The sequence below is a fragment of the Mesoplodon bidens genome (genome assembly GCF_964165515.1).
Source record: "Mesoplodon bidens genome assembly, chromosome: 11".
In the NCBI taxonomy this organism is placed as follows: Eukaryota; Metazoa; Chordata; class Mammalia; order Artiodactyla; family Ziphiidae; genus Mesoplodon; species Mesoplodon bidens.
This window is the reverse complement of record NC_138167.1, coordinates 43,187,666-43,203,568: the sequence shown is the minus strand read 5'-3', so window position 1 is coordinate 43,203,568 and position 15,903 is coordinate 43,187,666. Positions and strand designations below refer to the sequence as shown.

General features: G+C 48.0%; 1 protein-coding gene across 1 annotated transcript in view; it reads left to right on the top strand.

The window, feature by feature from the left end:
* The window catches only part of NCKAP1L (NCK associated protein 1 like), a gene marked incomplete at its 5' end in the record, with an annotated part of 46,013 nt that extends 30,409 nt beyond the window's left edge, over window positions 1-15,604 (top strand). Inside the window, 9 exons of the mRNA XM_081250151.1 lie at window positions 1,554-1,651; window positions 1,784-1,877; window positions 2,029-2,111; window positions 2,404-2,484; window positions 6,085-6,178; window positions 7,087-7,203; window positions 7,537-7,646; window positions 10,173-10,262; window positions 14,153-15,604. Of these exons, the coding sequence (XP_081106277.1) occupies window positions 1,554-1,651; window positions 1,784-1,877; window positions 2,029-2,111; window positions 2,404-2,484; window positions 6,085-6,178; window positions 7,087-7,203; window positions 7,537-7,646; window positions 10,173-10,262; window positions 14,153-14,284 (899 nt within the window). The 3' untranslated portion in view covers window positions 14,285-15,604. The remainder of the gene's footprint in view (window positions 1-1,553; window positions 1,652-1,783; window positions 1,878-2,028; window positions 2,112-2,403; window positions 2,485-6,084; window positions 6,179-7,086; window positions 7,204-7,536; window positions 7,647-10,172; window positions 10,263-14,152) is intronic.
* Window positions 15,605-15,903: the final 299 nt, after the last annotated feature.

Sequence of the window (15,903 nt, the reverse complement as noted above, 5' to 3'; positions counted from 1 at the left end):
TGAAGCCATGCAGATCCTTTTTAATAGATTTGTTTTACTGACTGACTGATTCATGAACTATCCCACTGCTTCCTCCTTCCTCTCACCTCCGTGTAAGTCATGGACCCCGCACGGTATCTGAGACAGGTAGGAGATGTTTCAATGACCCTGCCCTCTCCATTCTTCCCCTTCCTTGGGGGGTGTTATGAAAGTCAGAGTATACAGTTCTGTTTTCCAGCTCTGCCTTCTTCTTACCCTCATACTGACTCCATCAGTGAGCTGACCCTACCCTTTACCTGCTGGAGGCTTCAGATGTCCCCTTCTTATCAATTCCTCCCACAGACTGTAGGCAGCATCTAAAATCAGCTTTAGGTCTCTCTGACAACTGAGGAGCAGCAGGAGGTAATGCTGATTCCCCCTTCTACCACCCCCACCCCAATTTCCCTGGGTTACCATGGTGATGGGGCAATGCTGCTGCAAAAACAGATAGGTGGCTAGAGAAGGATGCCCTAGGGTTACTAGCCTAGAGAGGACTAGAGTAAGGAGAGTTGGCAGATCCAAATCAGTAGATCAGTGTGTCTTCTCTCCAGAGAAGGCAGTTCAGCCTCTCTGCCTCTCTGTCAGCCATTTTAGAATTATCTAAGTTGACCAGTTAGGAAATCCTTTTCTAGTTCTCAGCTCAGTTGTTCCTATTGTAAATAGGTGACTAAAAATGTTTAGTATTTATTCCACATGAGGCTCTGTGTCGGCTGCTGTGACCAGTTCCACTTCCTTTGTCAATGGTAGAGGTGGAGATCCACTGGTCCTGCCTTTAAACACCTGAGTGTGGAGCCTTGATTTCCTTTTCCCTCTGAACTCTTGTTAACTATATTAAACTCACCTTTCCTCTACTGGTCTCTTGTTACTTCTGGTCTTTATGGTTTTCTCTGCTGGGACCACCCACAACCAAAGATCATAGCTGGAGCTCTTCCCTGTCTGAATTTGTCACTAGTGTTTCTAACATGGGATCTCCTCAGCCAGGTTTTATTTAATTCACAAAGGGCCAGAAGCAGGTTGGGTAGGGAGGGATAAGGTAATGGGGCAGACTTGAGGGAAGAAGAATTTAGGGGAAAAGACAACTGGGAGTCTGGGGATGTGTACTGATTATGTTATCATATCAACTCTGTGAGGTATTCAGAGTGGATATTAATTTCTTCATTTTACAGAGAAGTGAACTGAGGCTCAGAGAGGGGCTTAACATCTGATAAAGCTAGTGCAGCTAGTCCAGCAAGAGTAAAGCCCAGGTGCCATGTAAAGGGACTGGGAAAGTCTAGATTCTTATAGGAATGAAAAGTGAATAGTTATCATTTGTGGTACGTCTTGGTGTGGGTACCAGTGGGGAGAGGGTAAATTGTCCCACAGGCAGGCCAGACCTGTCACCTGAATACAGGATTTCAGGCTATGTTTGCTCTCCAACTTCCCACTTCCTTTCCTTGCTGAAAAACACTTAAGGTGTTCACGTTACCCTATAGCTATTGTGCAAACGCACCAGTGTTCTCTGAGTCCCACCTGGGACCTCTGTGACTCTATTCCAGAGTTGCGGGCTTTGGCTGAACTCCTGGGCCCCTATGGCATGAAGTTCCTGAGTGAAAACCTGATGTGGCATGTGACCTCTCAGATTGTGGAGCTGAAGGTACTGTGGAAGCAAGCCCCTGGGAAGAAGGTCCAGCCCTCGGGGGAAGAAGGGTAGGGGTAGGAGACTGGGGGGGAGATGTACCATGGGTCTCATCTTTTCGTGCTTAATGGCTCTATGTCCTGGCTGCAGAAGCTGGTGGTGGAAAACATGGATGTACTTGTTCAGATCAGATCCAACTTTAGCAAGGCAGACTTGATGGCTTCTCTGCTTCCCCAGCTGATGGGTGAGCACGTCTCCTAAAGGGAGAAGGAACTGTGGGAAAAGCATTGTGGATGACGGGTTTTTGGGGCTCTGGGGCCTAGGCTGGGTCTGAAGAAGCAAAGCCGTGGCCATTCTCCTGAGTTCTCTTCTTGAACGTTCTTCTTTCTCCTCAGGGGCTGATAATGTGCTGAAGCGTATGACCATCATTGGAGTTATCCTCAGTTTTAGGGCCATGGCCCAAGAGGGACTTCGGGAGGTGAGCTGGGGAGAGGGGGCTGCCACAGGATAAAGCCTTGGGTAGGGCTTGTGTGAGAAGTTGTGGAAAGGGTTGGTGAGCATTGAGAACAGAGCTTAATTTGGTAGAGGTCCTGGAAAGTTCTTTGAGGCTAGATGAGCTGAAGAAACATAGACACATGAGGAGAGAAGTGGCATGGGAAGCTGGCTAAATTCTTATCTAAGCTGAGGGCTTGTTTTTGATTCTTTGTTTCCACCTGTTTGAAGGCACCGGCCACTGTCCCTTGGACTCATTTGTACTCTCTTTCCTCCAGGTTTTCTCCTCCCACTGCCCATTTCTTATGGGTCCCATTGAGTGCCTGAAGGAGTCTGTCACCCCAGACACAGATATCAAGGTATGGGAGAGTGCAAAGTGGAATCTAATTAGGAGATTTTTGTTGTTGAAAATGGGTGGAGCTAGGATCTTGTAAGGGAGAGAGGGCTCTGAAGAATACTGCAGGGAGAAGAGCCAGAAGTTGAATAGAAACACGTTGGGGGAGATTTTTGTGGAGGGAGGGGCGTTGCTCAGACGAGGGGGTGCACAGCTGGGGAACCCTGGGGAGATCCTGCGGGGGGCTAGGGAAACGTTACTGGAGGGAGAGGAGTAAGGTCTAGGAGAGTTTCTACAGCTTTTCTCCTAAGATGTGCAAATTAGATACCCAACTATATGCAGACAAGTCCCCTCTTTAGTCAGGAGCCTGGGTACTTTTTGTAAAATTTGTTTCTTCCATTCCTACCCACCCTGCCTGCCCTCAGATTTTCCTTTCTTTTTCTGGCCTTTTCTTCCTCCTAGTTCTGAAACTTTCTGGTTCCTCTGTGTGTGTGTCACCTGCCTTGGGCCTCATTTCCTCTAGAGATGGGGAAAGGCGGAGGGGACTCTGTAAGCACCCAAGTTAAACATCCATTCCCCCTCCCCCACCTCACTTCAGCTTGCCTTTTGAACCACCTAGAACAAACAAGTATGTTTTGCAGGAAATACAGCTGAAGGCTGGGAACAAGGGCCTTCAAATGCACAGGGCAGGGCACTTCTCTTATAATTGATTCCGTTAATGGAGGGAGGTCTGTGAGAAGAGGAAACTGGTTAACAGGAAATAGAAAAAAAAAGAAAACTTAGAGAAAAAAACTTCCTTTACCTTGAGGTCAAAAGAGTTGTGAACATTTCCTCTCTCTCTGCCTGAAATCAGATGATGAGGGTCAAGGGGTCACGGGCCCTGAGGGGGTGACGTTTCACTGGGCTGGCTGCTCCTTCAGGCCAGGTCTTTGGTGTCACGGTGAGCCTGGGGTTCAGGCAGCTGTTGGTGGGTGGGCTGAACGCCCTGGCCTGTCAGGAGTGTGTCTAGCTGGCATCTCCCAGGCAGCTCCGAGCTTTAGGCTCTGCCTGCCTGGGAGAATAAGCAGGTCAGGTGGCGCGGGGGATGACCTGTCCGTCAGAGATTCTGTTACTACCTCAGAGGGGTGAGAAGATTAGGAGAAGAGAACAGAAGCTCCTTCAATGATCACTTTCTTCCTCCAGAAAACCACAGGTCATGGACCAGGGCCCTGATCTCCTAGGTCATGGGTGCCATGAGCAGGGTTATTTAGTTAGTAGGGAATTTAAATAAAGGGCAGAGCAGAATGTGGCTGAGGTGAACTTTCTGTGTCCAGCACCACAGGCAGTGTGTTTATTGTTATGTCTGTGGGTTCTTTGCATAAGATACTCTACTTAGTTATCTACTGTTGAAACAGTTATCCTTGTTCTCTCAGAACATTTTCAAGTCTTTTTTTTTTTAACCTCAAAAGGGGTCTGAGTACTTTGTGGGTGGGTGTTTGGGGCTACATCCTGGGAACCTGATTCTAAGTACAGTGAGGGATTCAGGAATCAATCAATCAATATTAACCAAATGCCTTCTATGTGCTTAGCATTGTGTTAAAGCCTAGAGAGGATAAAAGAAATGCAGAGTTCCTGGCTTTGAGAGAAAGGAAGCAGAGCGAAAGGGATAATGGTTATTAGTGTCTTAGTGACTCTGTGAGTCACTAGGGTAGATGCTTTACAAATGTGGTCTAATTTAATCTTCACAGCAACTCTGTGAGGTAGGTATCATTATCCCACTTTTACAGATGAGAAAGTGGAGGCTCGAAGAAGTTAAGTGACTTTTAGCCAAGGTCACACATTTAGTAAGTGGTTGTGCTAGGATTTGAACCCAGATCTTCTCACTCCAAAGCCTTTTTCTCCCCTCTCTATGCCATGAGGTTAAAAAAAAAATTGTAATCTAGTTGATGAGATAAGCCATACATCTCACCTCCAATCTGAAAAGAAAACTGATGATACCAGGTGCTGTGTGTGATCACTGCGAAGTAAGTGGTGCCAGGTTAAGGAGAGAGAGATGAGCTTGGGCTGAAGTCAACAGGGTGGGCTCCATAGAGAACATGAGATTTGAGTTAGGCCTCAAGGGTGGGTGTCACTTAGATATAAGTAGAGGAGAGGTAAATAGGAAAAGCTCTAGACGTTTTTCCTTCCTATGTAGGGAAAACCAGTTCTTTCCTGCGTGTTTCTTTCCTGAGTGTCTTTTTCCCTCTCACACAGAACACTTCACTTCTGACACTTCTGGTCACCAAATGTGTGGAGGGTTTTCCCCACACCAATTCTCTGTGACACCAGTTGGGTGTCCTGAAACTTAATTCTGACACTATCTACCTGGAGATAGTGTCAGATCACACAGGCTAAGGGTTCACTCCCACAAGTCTGCACCTACTCCCCACTTCAAAAGCCAGTTGCAAACCTGAGTTGTCACTTGTGCTTCTGACCAACAGGCTGTAGGTCGGAGGTTCCAATATCCCCCTCCTTATTTTCCATTAATTTGCTAGAGTGGCTCACAGAACTCGGGGAAACACATCTACCAGTTTATTAAAGGATGTGATAAAGGATGTAAGATAAACAGCCAGATGGAGAGATACATGGGGCGAAGTCTGGAAGGATCCTGAGGGCAGGAACTTCTGTCTCCATGGAGTTGGGCTGCATCACCCTCCTGGTCCGTGGATGTGTTCTCAACCTGGAGGCTCTCTGAACCCCATACTGTTGAGATTTTATGGAGGCTTCTTCACATAGGCGTGATCAATTATTAACTCTATTTCCAGGCCCGCTCCCCTCTCTGGAGAAGTGGGGGTGTGGTGTGGCTGAAAATTCCCAGCTTCTAACCAAGCTTGGTCTTTCTGGTCACCAGCCGCCATCCGGGAGCTGTTCGGGAGCACGCCCAGAGTTGCCGCATAAGAACAAAAAAATGCTCCCAGTGTTTTGGTTTTTTGTTTGTTTGTTTTTTTAGTACGCGGGCCTCTCACTGCTGTGGCCTCTCCCGTTGCAGAGCACAGGTTCCGGACGCGCAGGCTCAGCGGCCGTGGCTCACGGGCCCAGCCGCTCCGCGGCATGTGGGATCTTCCCAGACCGGGGCATGAACCTGTGTCCCCTGCATCGGCAGGCAGACTCTCAACCACTGCGCCACCAGGGAAGCCCTCCTAGTGTTTTTATCACTTAGGAAATTATAAGGGTTTTAGGAGCCCTGTGTCAGGAACCAGGGGCAGGGACCAATATATATATTTTCTATCATCTCTCAAGAAGAAAGGACACTCTAGAAGAGGGAAGCACATGAACCGAAGCATGCAAGTAAGAAAGTAAGTTGTAGCTTGGAGACAGTGAATAAATTACCCTGGCTGCATTGATTGTAGGAAGCATTTGAGGAAATAAGGTTGAAAAAATAAACTTGTACTATGGAGAATCTGAATGCCAAGCTAAAGCGCTGGATTTTTTTTTTTTTCCTCTTTCCTCTGTAGGTTAGGGAGATCTTTGAAAGGAATACCCAGAAAAGATGATAGTACACCAAAAGTTTAAAATCTGTGATCCAGGAGTCTTGACTGCCTGTAGCTTCTGTCAAGCCCTTCTCTCCAGGGGATACCCTCCAGAATGTTGTTTTCTTCTCTACCAGGTGACCCTGAGTGTCTTTGAGCTAGCATCTGCTGCAGGGGTGGGCTGTGACATTGACCCAGCTCTGGTGGCTGCCATTGCCAATCTGAAAACTGGTAAGATTGGGGAAAGGGGGCAACGGAGGGCTTGGGCCCTATTTTGGGATGGAAGAATGTCAGTCTCAAAGAAGCCTTTATTTAGGATTGGGAATTCAGAGGTTATACACTGGGAGCTAAGGAAAGACTTAAAGCATAGTCTCTAATCCCCAGAAAATACTTCCACAGGCAATTTAGATTTCTAGTCAGGTTCTAATCAGTTGATCTGTCAATCAGCTAAAAAGTATTAAGTGAGAGTCTGGTACTCAGCAAGTGCTCAAAGGAACTTACAACCTGGTTGGGGAAATAAGAGTAATGCAAATGAAACGATGAGCGAACGATACACAGTAGACGTGAATTCGTACTAAGTTGTGTGGTATAGCATCCAATTTCCCCAGAACGATCTTGTGCTCTCCCCTCCCCTGTAATCACCTTGGCACCATGCACTTCCTCCCCTGGACTCACACTTGCCTCTTATATTTCCATGACACATTTCCTCGGATTAGCACATTCATACTTGTACACACTCAGAATGGGATGGAATCAGCGGGTGGTAGTAAGCCCTTTTGAAATTGCCAGACTGGCTCTCCCTCTTCTCTCTCGGTTTTGGTGAGACTCTTTCCTCTCCTTCCTGCCTCTGTACCCCATCAGGTAGCTGACAGAGTGCCCTCAAACTGCGTGTCAGCAGAGCCCTTTGCCAAGAGCTGTGCTCAGTCACCAGGGGAAGCCTCCAGGACTCAGGCCTCTCACTATCAGTGGAGGCTAGTACTGTCCCCTGCAGCAGTAGTGACTTGCCTATAGTGCTCTACAGGTTATTTTCACAGATAGTTTCTCATGTGATCCTCCTAGTAATTCTGCGAAGTAGGACCCCCTGGAGGAAAACTCCTGTTTGCTGACCTTACTCTCTTTTCCTTTTTCCTTCTTTCCAGATACGTCATCCCCTGAGGAAGAATATAAGGTGGCCTGCCTGCTCTTGATCTTTCTTGCCGTTTCCCTCCCCCTCCTTGCCATGGACCCAGCTTCCTTCTATAGCATTGAGAAGGACGGTAAGTAAGGAGTAGGTTTGAGGGACCAGTGCCGTTTAGGTTAGTGTCCTGGGGTCGGGAGATGAGATGGAGACATTTATCTGGAAAACACAGGCTTCTGACTCAGATGTAAAGTTCGGTTTCAAAAAGCACTCGAGAATGAACTATTCCTAAAATTCAATTCCAGTGAAATTTCATAGGAATATCCTTCTCCTAATCCTCAAATGCCTTCCAGTCCTTTTGGTGTCAAATAGGGATGGCCCAGCCTGAAAAAATGAGAAGTTACTAGCTGGGGTCGCCTGGGGTGGCTCACTTTCCTTTCTTTTCTCTCCCTCTCTGTCAATAATAACCTAGGTTACAGCAACAATATTCACTGCTTGACCAAAGCCATCATCCAGGTGTCTGCTGCCCTCTTCACCCTCTACAACAAGAACATTGAAACTCACCTCAAGGAATTTCTGGTGGTGAGTGGGTATAGGTTATAAGGAATGGACGGTTGCAAAGTCTGGTGGGAATTGGTTTGACTTAAATCCATAGACAGTTATTGTGGAGCAGGCCTCGGAGCCTAACCTCCCATCCTATTCATTAAGTAGTGAGAGGCCACTTTGTGAAAGGCAGGGGTTTCTTCTAGATTCTCTAACAGCTGGTGTTTCAGCCTCTGCCCAAATACTTGGAAGGAGCATTGGACTAAGAGTTAGCAAATCTGAGTTCTAGTTTTGTATCTGCCACTAAGCAGTTGTGTGATCTCTGAAGACCCAAACTTTTGGGGCCTCAGTTTTCCCATTTATTGACTAGAAAGATTAAACGGAATCCATGATTCACTACCTGGTGTGCATTACATTATCCTGAGGAATTTGTTAAAATACATATTTCTGATCCTTACACCAGACCTACTGAATTATAATATTCTAGGGTGAGTCCAGGCCTCTGTTTTTAACAAGGTCTCCAGGAGACAAGATGCACAGTGAAGTTGGAGAGACACTGAGTTTTATAATCTATAAGGCCCTTTTCCACTCTAATACTGATAAAAAGTCAAGCTTTTTTCAAATTCTCAAACTTCATTGTAAGTCAGAATCACCTGGAGAATTTCTGATTCAGTGGATTAGAGGTGGGGCTGGAAATTTTGCAATTTCAACAAGTTCCCAGGAAATGTTCGTGCTGCCCATCCTGTGATCTTACTTTGAGAATCGCTGGTCTAGATTTCCAGGGACTGGAACTTACAATCAAGCAGCTGATTTTACTATAAGTTATGTCCAATTTGTTTGAAAAAAATTGTTAAAATTATTTTTAGCCGAAGTTTGACTCCCTGTAGCTATCATTATTATTATTATTATTTATTTATTTATTTATATTTTTTTTGCCGTACGCGGGCCTCTCACTGCTGTGGCCTCTCCTGCCACGGAGCACAGGCTCCGGATGCGCAGGCTCAGCGGCCACGGCTCACGGGCCCAGCCGCTCCGCGGCATGTGGGATCTTCCCAGACCGGGGCACGAACCCGTGCCTCCTGCATCGGCAGGCAGACTCTCAACCACTGCGCCACCAGGGAAGCCCAATTATTATTATTATTATTATTTTTTTTTTGGCGGTACGCGGGCCTCTCACTGTTGCGGCCTCTCCCGTTGCGGAGCACAGGCTCCGGACACGCAGGCTCAGCGGCCATGGCTCACGGGCCCAGCCACTCCGTGGCATATGGGATCCTCCCGGACCGGGGCACGAACCCGCGTCCCTCGCATCGGCAGGCGGGCTCTCAACCACTGCGCCACCAGGGAAGCCCTAGCTATCATTATTGATCTAAGTTTTGCCTCTGGAAAATCACAGAATAAGTAATCTCTTTCCTTTGTTCAAAGAGTCCCCAGAGCTTCCCATTCTAAATACTCCGTGGAGGAATCCCATCCATACACTTCTGAAACATGGTCCAGTACCCACTGCCTGCTTGAGCATTCTCAGCAATACGGAGCTTATTCTTTTGCAAAGCCTGGTCCTGATTGAAAAACTGGGTCCTTATCTATCTCCTTTTAGGAGGAAACAGTAGATCATATGCTCTAGGGAATCAATCACACTCTTGTCCTGAGAAGTACATGTCAGGGACTTGGAAGCTTAGTGAGAGGGTCTCTATTTAAACTGGGACAACAGGCCACACAAAATGGGCTCTGAGCATCTTGGATAGAAAGAGGATTCACACCAGATCTCTAAGATGGGGTGACAAGGGAATCAGCCCCCCCACACCTTTCCCCTTTTACCCTCTTTGTTTGCTAAATACAGGTAACCTGGGCCTGGGATGCAGTTAGTGACATACCTTTCTCCCTCTTTGATCTGTTGGGGGCCTGAAGGTGAACGAAGAGGACAGCCATTCGGGAGTTGACAGGAGGAGAATACCAAGAGCACTGTGTCTGAATCAGAGGCCCAGCTCTGTCTCTGGTCGGGTGGGGAGTCAGCTGTAAACAGTCTGATGACAGTGGTGTCTGGAGGCCGCCTAGGAAAAGAGATTAATCTCCTGGCATACAATATTACCTGCCTCTGCTGCAGGTTCTTTCTTCGCCCCTTGCAGCCTCTCCTCCAGCATCCCCAGCAACCTCCTGTTGTCTGCACTGGCTAGTTTAGAGGCAGTGTGCATCTCTGAAACCTGGGGGATTTGCCGCTTGCCCACCCTGAGCCTCCAGGAACATCCCGGCACTTCTTAACTCACCTCCTGATCTTTTGTTGACTTCTGTAGTCTGAGGCTGTCCTACCCTGACCATAAAATCTGCTTTCTGGGCTTCCCTGGTGGCGCAGTGGTTGAGAGTCCGCCTGCTGATGCAGGGGACACGGGTTCGTGCCCCGGTCCGGGAGGATCCCACATGCCGCGGAGCGGCTGGGCCCGTGAGCCATGGCTGCTGAGCCTGCGTGTCTGGAGCCTGTGCTCTGCAACAGGAGAGGCCACAACAGTGAGAGGCCCGCGTACCGCAAAAAAAAAAAAAAAATCTGCTTCCTTACAAATTCTTCCCTTACAGGTAGCTTCTGTCAGCCTCCTGCAGCTGGGCCAGGAGACTGACAAGCTTAAAACCAGAAATCGGGAATCCATTTCTCTGCTCATGCGCTTGGTATGTATCTGGTGTAAGTTGGTGTTAGAGGAAGGGCTAGAAGGAGGTTCCTCTTCAGGGTCCTTGGCTCCCAGCCATTGTTATCACCCAAAAGCATTAACTAAGAACTTAATTCTGCCTGAGGAGGCCTAGGCCTTACGTTCTGGCGAACATTCTAGACTTGTCTTGTGATCCCAAGGTAGTAGAGACTTCAAGGACTTCTCTGCAGGACAGGGTCCTCCCAGCCCCTAGCTAACTGGGTCCCTTTCCCTGCAGTGTTCTTGAGTCTGACGTGGTGGGGCAGCTGTGTCCCTCATCCATAACTATCTGTCCAGTACATGTTTGGTTTTACTTGACCACTTCCTACTGCTGTACTTCTTGTCCTTAAGAGTAGCACGAAGAAGGTGCTGAGTAGCACACAGCTGAACTGGGGGAGGGGGAGGGGGGCTCAGAGGAGAGATGGGATTTTAGCTGAAAAGCTGTAAGGCAGGGAGCCGGGTGGGCCATGAATCAGACAGCTCCTGCTGTCTGTTCTGTCTTCCCAAGCTGTGGCCTTTCCCCTACTTTGGCAGAAAGTTCTGGGAACTCTGACCCAGTTAACCTTTAAAAAATCTTTTCCTCTTGACCCTGTTTCCCTCTTCAACACGCTTACTCTTTTGCTCTAAAGTTTGATTCCCTTGGTTAGTGCTGCACTTAGACGTGGACAGGAGGGGCTCCTGTCTGGGGCCCTGGGTTTAAGTGGTCCCCCACTGGCCTACAGGAAGAGGACATGCCCACCTGGGGCCTGTGCCCCACCTTGAAGCCCCCACTAAAGATTTCTAGGGCCTCAGAATTCTCTGCTAAGCAGCTCCAGCCCACTTGTAGGGCTTGGGCTGAGCTTCTTCAAGTCCATCCTACCGAGGCAGACTGTGCTCTAGAGCCCACGGAATGTATGGCTGGAGTTTAGATGTGCAGACAGGAAGTTTATGTGTGTATACAGATCCCCCAGACTGGGGGTGGGAGGAGAAGGGGGCCAGGCTGGAGGCTGATTCCCTCTCTTCCCCCTATCCTGGTGCAGAACTCTGAGGGGTCTAAGAATTCTTGATTCAAACCTGTCTTCCATGAAATCGTAAAGGTACACTCAGCCCTCCATATCCACAGGTTCTCAGACATGGATTCAACCAATCGTGGATTGAAAATATTAAAAAAAAAATTCCAGGAAATTCTATAAAGCAAAACTTCAGTTTGCCCACACCAGCAACTATTTAAGCATTTACATTGTACTTACAATGGTTTATGCAGCATTTACATTGTATTAGGTATTATAAGTAATCTAGAGGTGATTTAAGTATATGGGAAGATATTGTAGGTTATATGCAAATACTATGCCATTTTATATAAGTAACTTGGGCATCTACAGATTCTGGTATCTGAATCCCCTGAATTAGTTCCAGGGGTGGTCCTAGAACAAACCCCCTGCCAGTACCCCATGAATACTGAGAGACGACTACATATTGCAAAGGTCACAAGGAAGAATAGTTTGTCTGATTTATTTAGTCATATGGTATATGGGCTTCCATTTGTACTCTTGGCCAGGCTGACAAATATTAGGGGCAGGCAAGCCTGGGACTCCCTCTGGGTCTCCTTCTTTAAATACACAGGCATTGAGTGGTATCTGTGTCTCAGTTTCTCCGGCTTGAAAAAGGCCTAGGTTGGGCTGATTAAGGATTATGATGGAGAAGAGAAGAGAATGGACCTGAGGGGGCAGGGGTGAGGTGAGGGGTGAGACGGCACAGGAGGCAAAGGAGGGCAGAGGGAAGGCAAGTGTAGTATGCTAGGTAGAGCACAGTCTTCAGAGCAGCGGGACCTAGGGCAAGTTAATTAACCTTTCTGAGACTGATTCTTCAGCCAGGAAAGTGGGCAATTATCTTTATGATAGAGGGGCAAGGATTCATGAGACAGTATATATAAAAGTGCCTAGTACATAAGAGAGGCTAAATAAATGTTAGTCCCCTCTCTCCGCTGCTTAGTTTAGTTTCTGGCTGATTTAGGCACGCCTGTTGATTCCCTTGGGCAGTTTTCACCTCTGTGAGGTTGGAGGTGATGCTGTGTTGCCGCTCAGTGCTAGCTCCTCCCTCTGCTTTGCGTCCCCCCACCCCCCGCCCCAAAGTGTGGGAAGCTGTCTGCCCCTTACGGCATCACAGGCCTGCAGAGTGGCTGGAACAGAGCTATAGGACCAGGCACTTTTTGTAGGAGGGAAGAGACAGAGGGCCAGGCTGCTGCAAAGCAATTTAAATGCAAATGGTTCCACAGAAAAATTGGAAATGACTGAAGGGAAGGAGCTGTATTTTGAGTTAAGAGGCTACTCATGTAGCCCCAAATCCTGGGCCGGCACTTCTCTCTGTGGGGTCTTTCTGTCTTGGCTGCCAAGCCTGGGCAGTACCCATCCCCACTACTGTCAGATTGTTCCTGGCTTGGGTGTCCCGGGGGAAGGAATGACTCTGTCATAGGCTCATGGAATCCTAGATGTCGGAACCAGATCAGATGCTGGCAGTTAGTCCAGTCCTCACAATTCATAGGTGAGAGGGAGCGAAAGATGACATCCAAGGTCTCCCCCAGAATACATGGGCAGATTTGGGACTAGAACCCATTTCTTGGCCTTCACTCTAGGGCTGCTTCCACTACCATGAATTTCCTCCAGTTAGGAGCCCTGGGATTTTCTGTGCTTAATAGAGTGGAGAATAGAAGTCTTGGGCAAGTGGGTCTTCTTGAAGCCACCACTCATTTCCCTGTACCCAAGGGTCATGTCCTGGAAAAGAGATCCTATCTCTCTCCTGGCTTAAGTTTTGAAAGTCTTGTGTGTAGCGAGAAATTCTTTCTGTCATCCAACCCAAGATCAGAGCTACAGTTTTACAGGCAGATTTCCTTTCCTTCAGCCTGTGGTGTCTGCTCTTCTGAGGCTGTTGTGTGTATTGTGTGTGCATGGTTTGAGAATTGCAGTATCTTACAAATTTTAAAACTTGAAAGGGCTTCAGGGAGAGAAACGTGTTAGAGGAGAGACGGTAGATTCTCTTCCGTGAGTGAATTTTCAGGACTTGAAACACCAGACATATTGGGAAGGCCCATCTGTGTGAACTGCCAGAGGATATGGGACACTTCTCTCCAGAGTGTGTTTTTAGTCCCACAACCTCTTGGGTGAGGAGAGTACCAAAGGAAAGACACCCTGTTCCTTCCTTAGGGAAGGGGGCCCTCTGGCCCAACGCTAGGCTGTGCTGCTCTTCTGCTAATATCTCCCTGCCCCGCTTCCCTCTGTCTTACCCAGGTATCTCCATCTATCATTCTGCTTGGCTCTGTGGGCTGCAGGGATTACCGCGGCACACAGGCTGCTAATTAAACTAATTAATCATGCCTGCTCCTTTATGCAGCATCCTTACTGTTCCCCAAGCACTGTACTAAGGGAGGGAGGAGACTGAGGCCCAGCACAAGAGGACCCTTGTGGATTCCAGACCCCTCTTTCTTGGCCTGTAGTGGTAATTGTTTCTTTCTCTGCAGAGCTTTGTCGTTAGCTCTTTTATCCATCCTTACCTGCATCTGTGCTGCCCACCCACGTATGATTTAGCATCCAGAATGGGAGAGAATGGGAGTTTTTCCGTTGCTAGAGAAGTGATTCTTTCCTGCTTTCTTCTTCTGAGCCCTTTATATAACCCCGAGGAGCGGCACAGAGGCCATTATAATGGAGCTGAAGAGGCCACATTGCTTTCCTAGAGTGGAATGAAGTGTGGGAGGAATGGGGGGAGAGTGCCTTGGGAACCCCATTCACTTGTAACTCTAAGCACCCCAGAGGGCCCAGGGAACTGAATGAAGAGGAACAGGGTGTCACTGAGGTATGCCCTACCTGGGGTCCTCATCTGTTTTGGCCCTTTCTCTTCCAGGTGGTGGAGGAATCCTCCTTCCTGACTCTGGACATGCTGGAGTCCTGTTTCCCATATGTCCTGCTTCGAAATGCCTATCGGGAGGTATCCCGGGCCTTCCACCTGAACCGAGTGTCGGCCAGTACCCACTGAAGGGCCCCTAGGACCTACCTCAGCCCATGCTGCACTGGAAACTGTGGCTATTTTCTCAAAGGGTGGGAATGGGGTGAAGTCACTAGAGAGAGGATCAGCCAGAGTTGGTGAAGAGGAATATGGGGGAACAGCCCAGTGCTGAGATATCATAGAGAAGTGGGGCCCACTGGGGCGGGGAGTGGAGGATTTTTTTATGGAAAAAAGTTAGGGGATTGGGGCCACGGGTATGAATTTTTACAATGAAAAAAACTTGACACACAAGTATGTTTTCTATCTTCTGGGGACTAGAGCTTGAGCTCTGACTGGCATGGGTCTCTTCGACCTTCATCACTATTCCAGGATAATGCTGGAGGGCAGAGATGATCAATCATCATATTAAACTATGATGAGCCTGTAATCCTCCCACTGGAGCTGCTTTTGTCTCCTGCACATTCATTAGGACGATTATCTCCTCTCTTCCTTTTCCAAATGTGTTCAGCAAGCGTTCAGCCTGCCCCTACTGCAAAGTAGTAGCCAAGGAACCCCTTTTTCCCTTGTGGGAGCTCTTGTAGGAGCCGTGAGTCTCTTCCTCTGCTTCCAGCTGTGCAGCCTGCAGGGACAATGAGGACGTGCTCTTGAGAGGTTTTCACTGCCCCAACCCCCCCCTCACCTGCCCTACCACACCTTGTAGGTAACCAGTTAAGTCCTCTCATCTGTTTAACTTTAACCCCTCCTGCTTTTCCTGGACATCGCCACAACCCAGAGCAGAAGGTCAGTCTAGATTAACTGTAGGTCACAGGACAATTAATTGGACCAGTGTCATGTGAGTCTCCGTCACATAGCGTTTGGGGGTGTCCTCCCCCCTGTTTGGAGGGACTAACAACCCAAATCCCCTTGTCATCCTGGGTGCAGCTGTTGCTCCAGGCAGGGGTTGCTCTTCTAGATCTTAAATTTCATAGACCTCATTAGGTTACAGGGCCCTGAGAGTAGGTATACTTGAGGGAGTACAAGCTGTTTCCGCTTAGCCCTTTTCTGCACTAATTAGAATTTCAAGTGTCATAAAGCCCAGGGCATTCAAGATAGCACTAAACTAGGTTTAGTTAACTCCGTGGCAGGAAACAGCGGCCCCCATCCAGCACTTCTGTGCACCCAGTGCCAGGGAGGACTGGAGCAACAGATCATATATGTCACAAGTCTAGAGTGGTTGGAATGGGCAAATATAATGAACTAATTGATTAATTAGGGTCATGTCTATACTTCCATGATAAAAGGGAAGCGATTTTTGGTTTTCAGCAAATCCATCGGAGTTCATTAAAGCTATTTGTTAGCTATTTTTAGATATTTGTGTGTTTGATCTTTATTTCTCGAGACCCAGGCTTAGTCAATATGCATTAAACTTGGCAGCCATAATCAATACACAAGTTTTTCTTAGCAACAGTTGTCTACTCTTTAGGATAGAAGCATCAGAGGGTCCTGCTTCGTGCGTCAGTGAATTGTCCTTCTGTGCTATGGAAAGGACATTATGTTCCAAGGAGTGATTCGGGGTCAGGCCTACTGAGACTGACGGCAAAGTTGATGAGGAAGAGAAAGCTCAGAAATATCTGAGCAACTACCCTTACCCTCTTATATCTCTGCTGGGA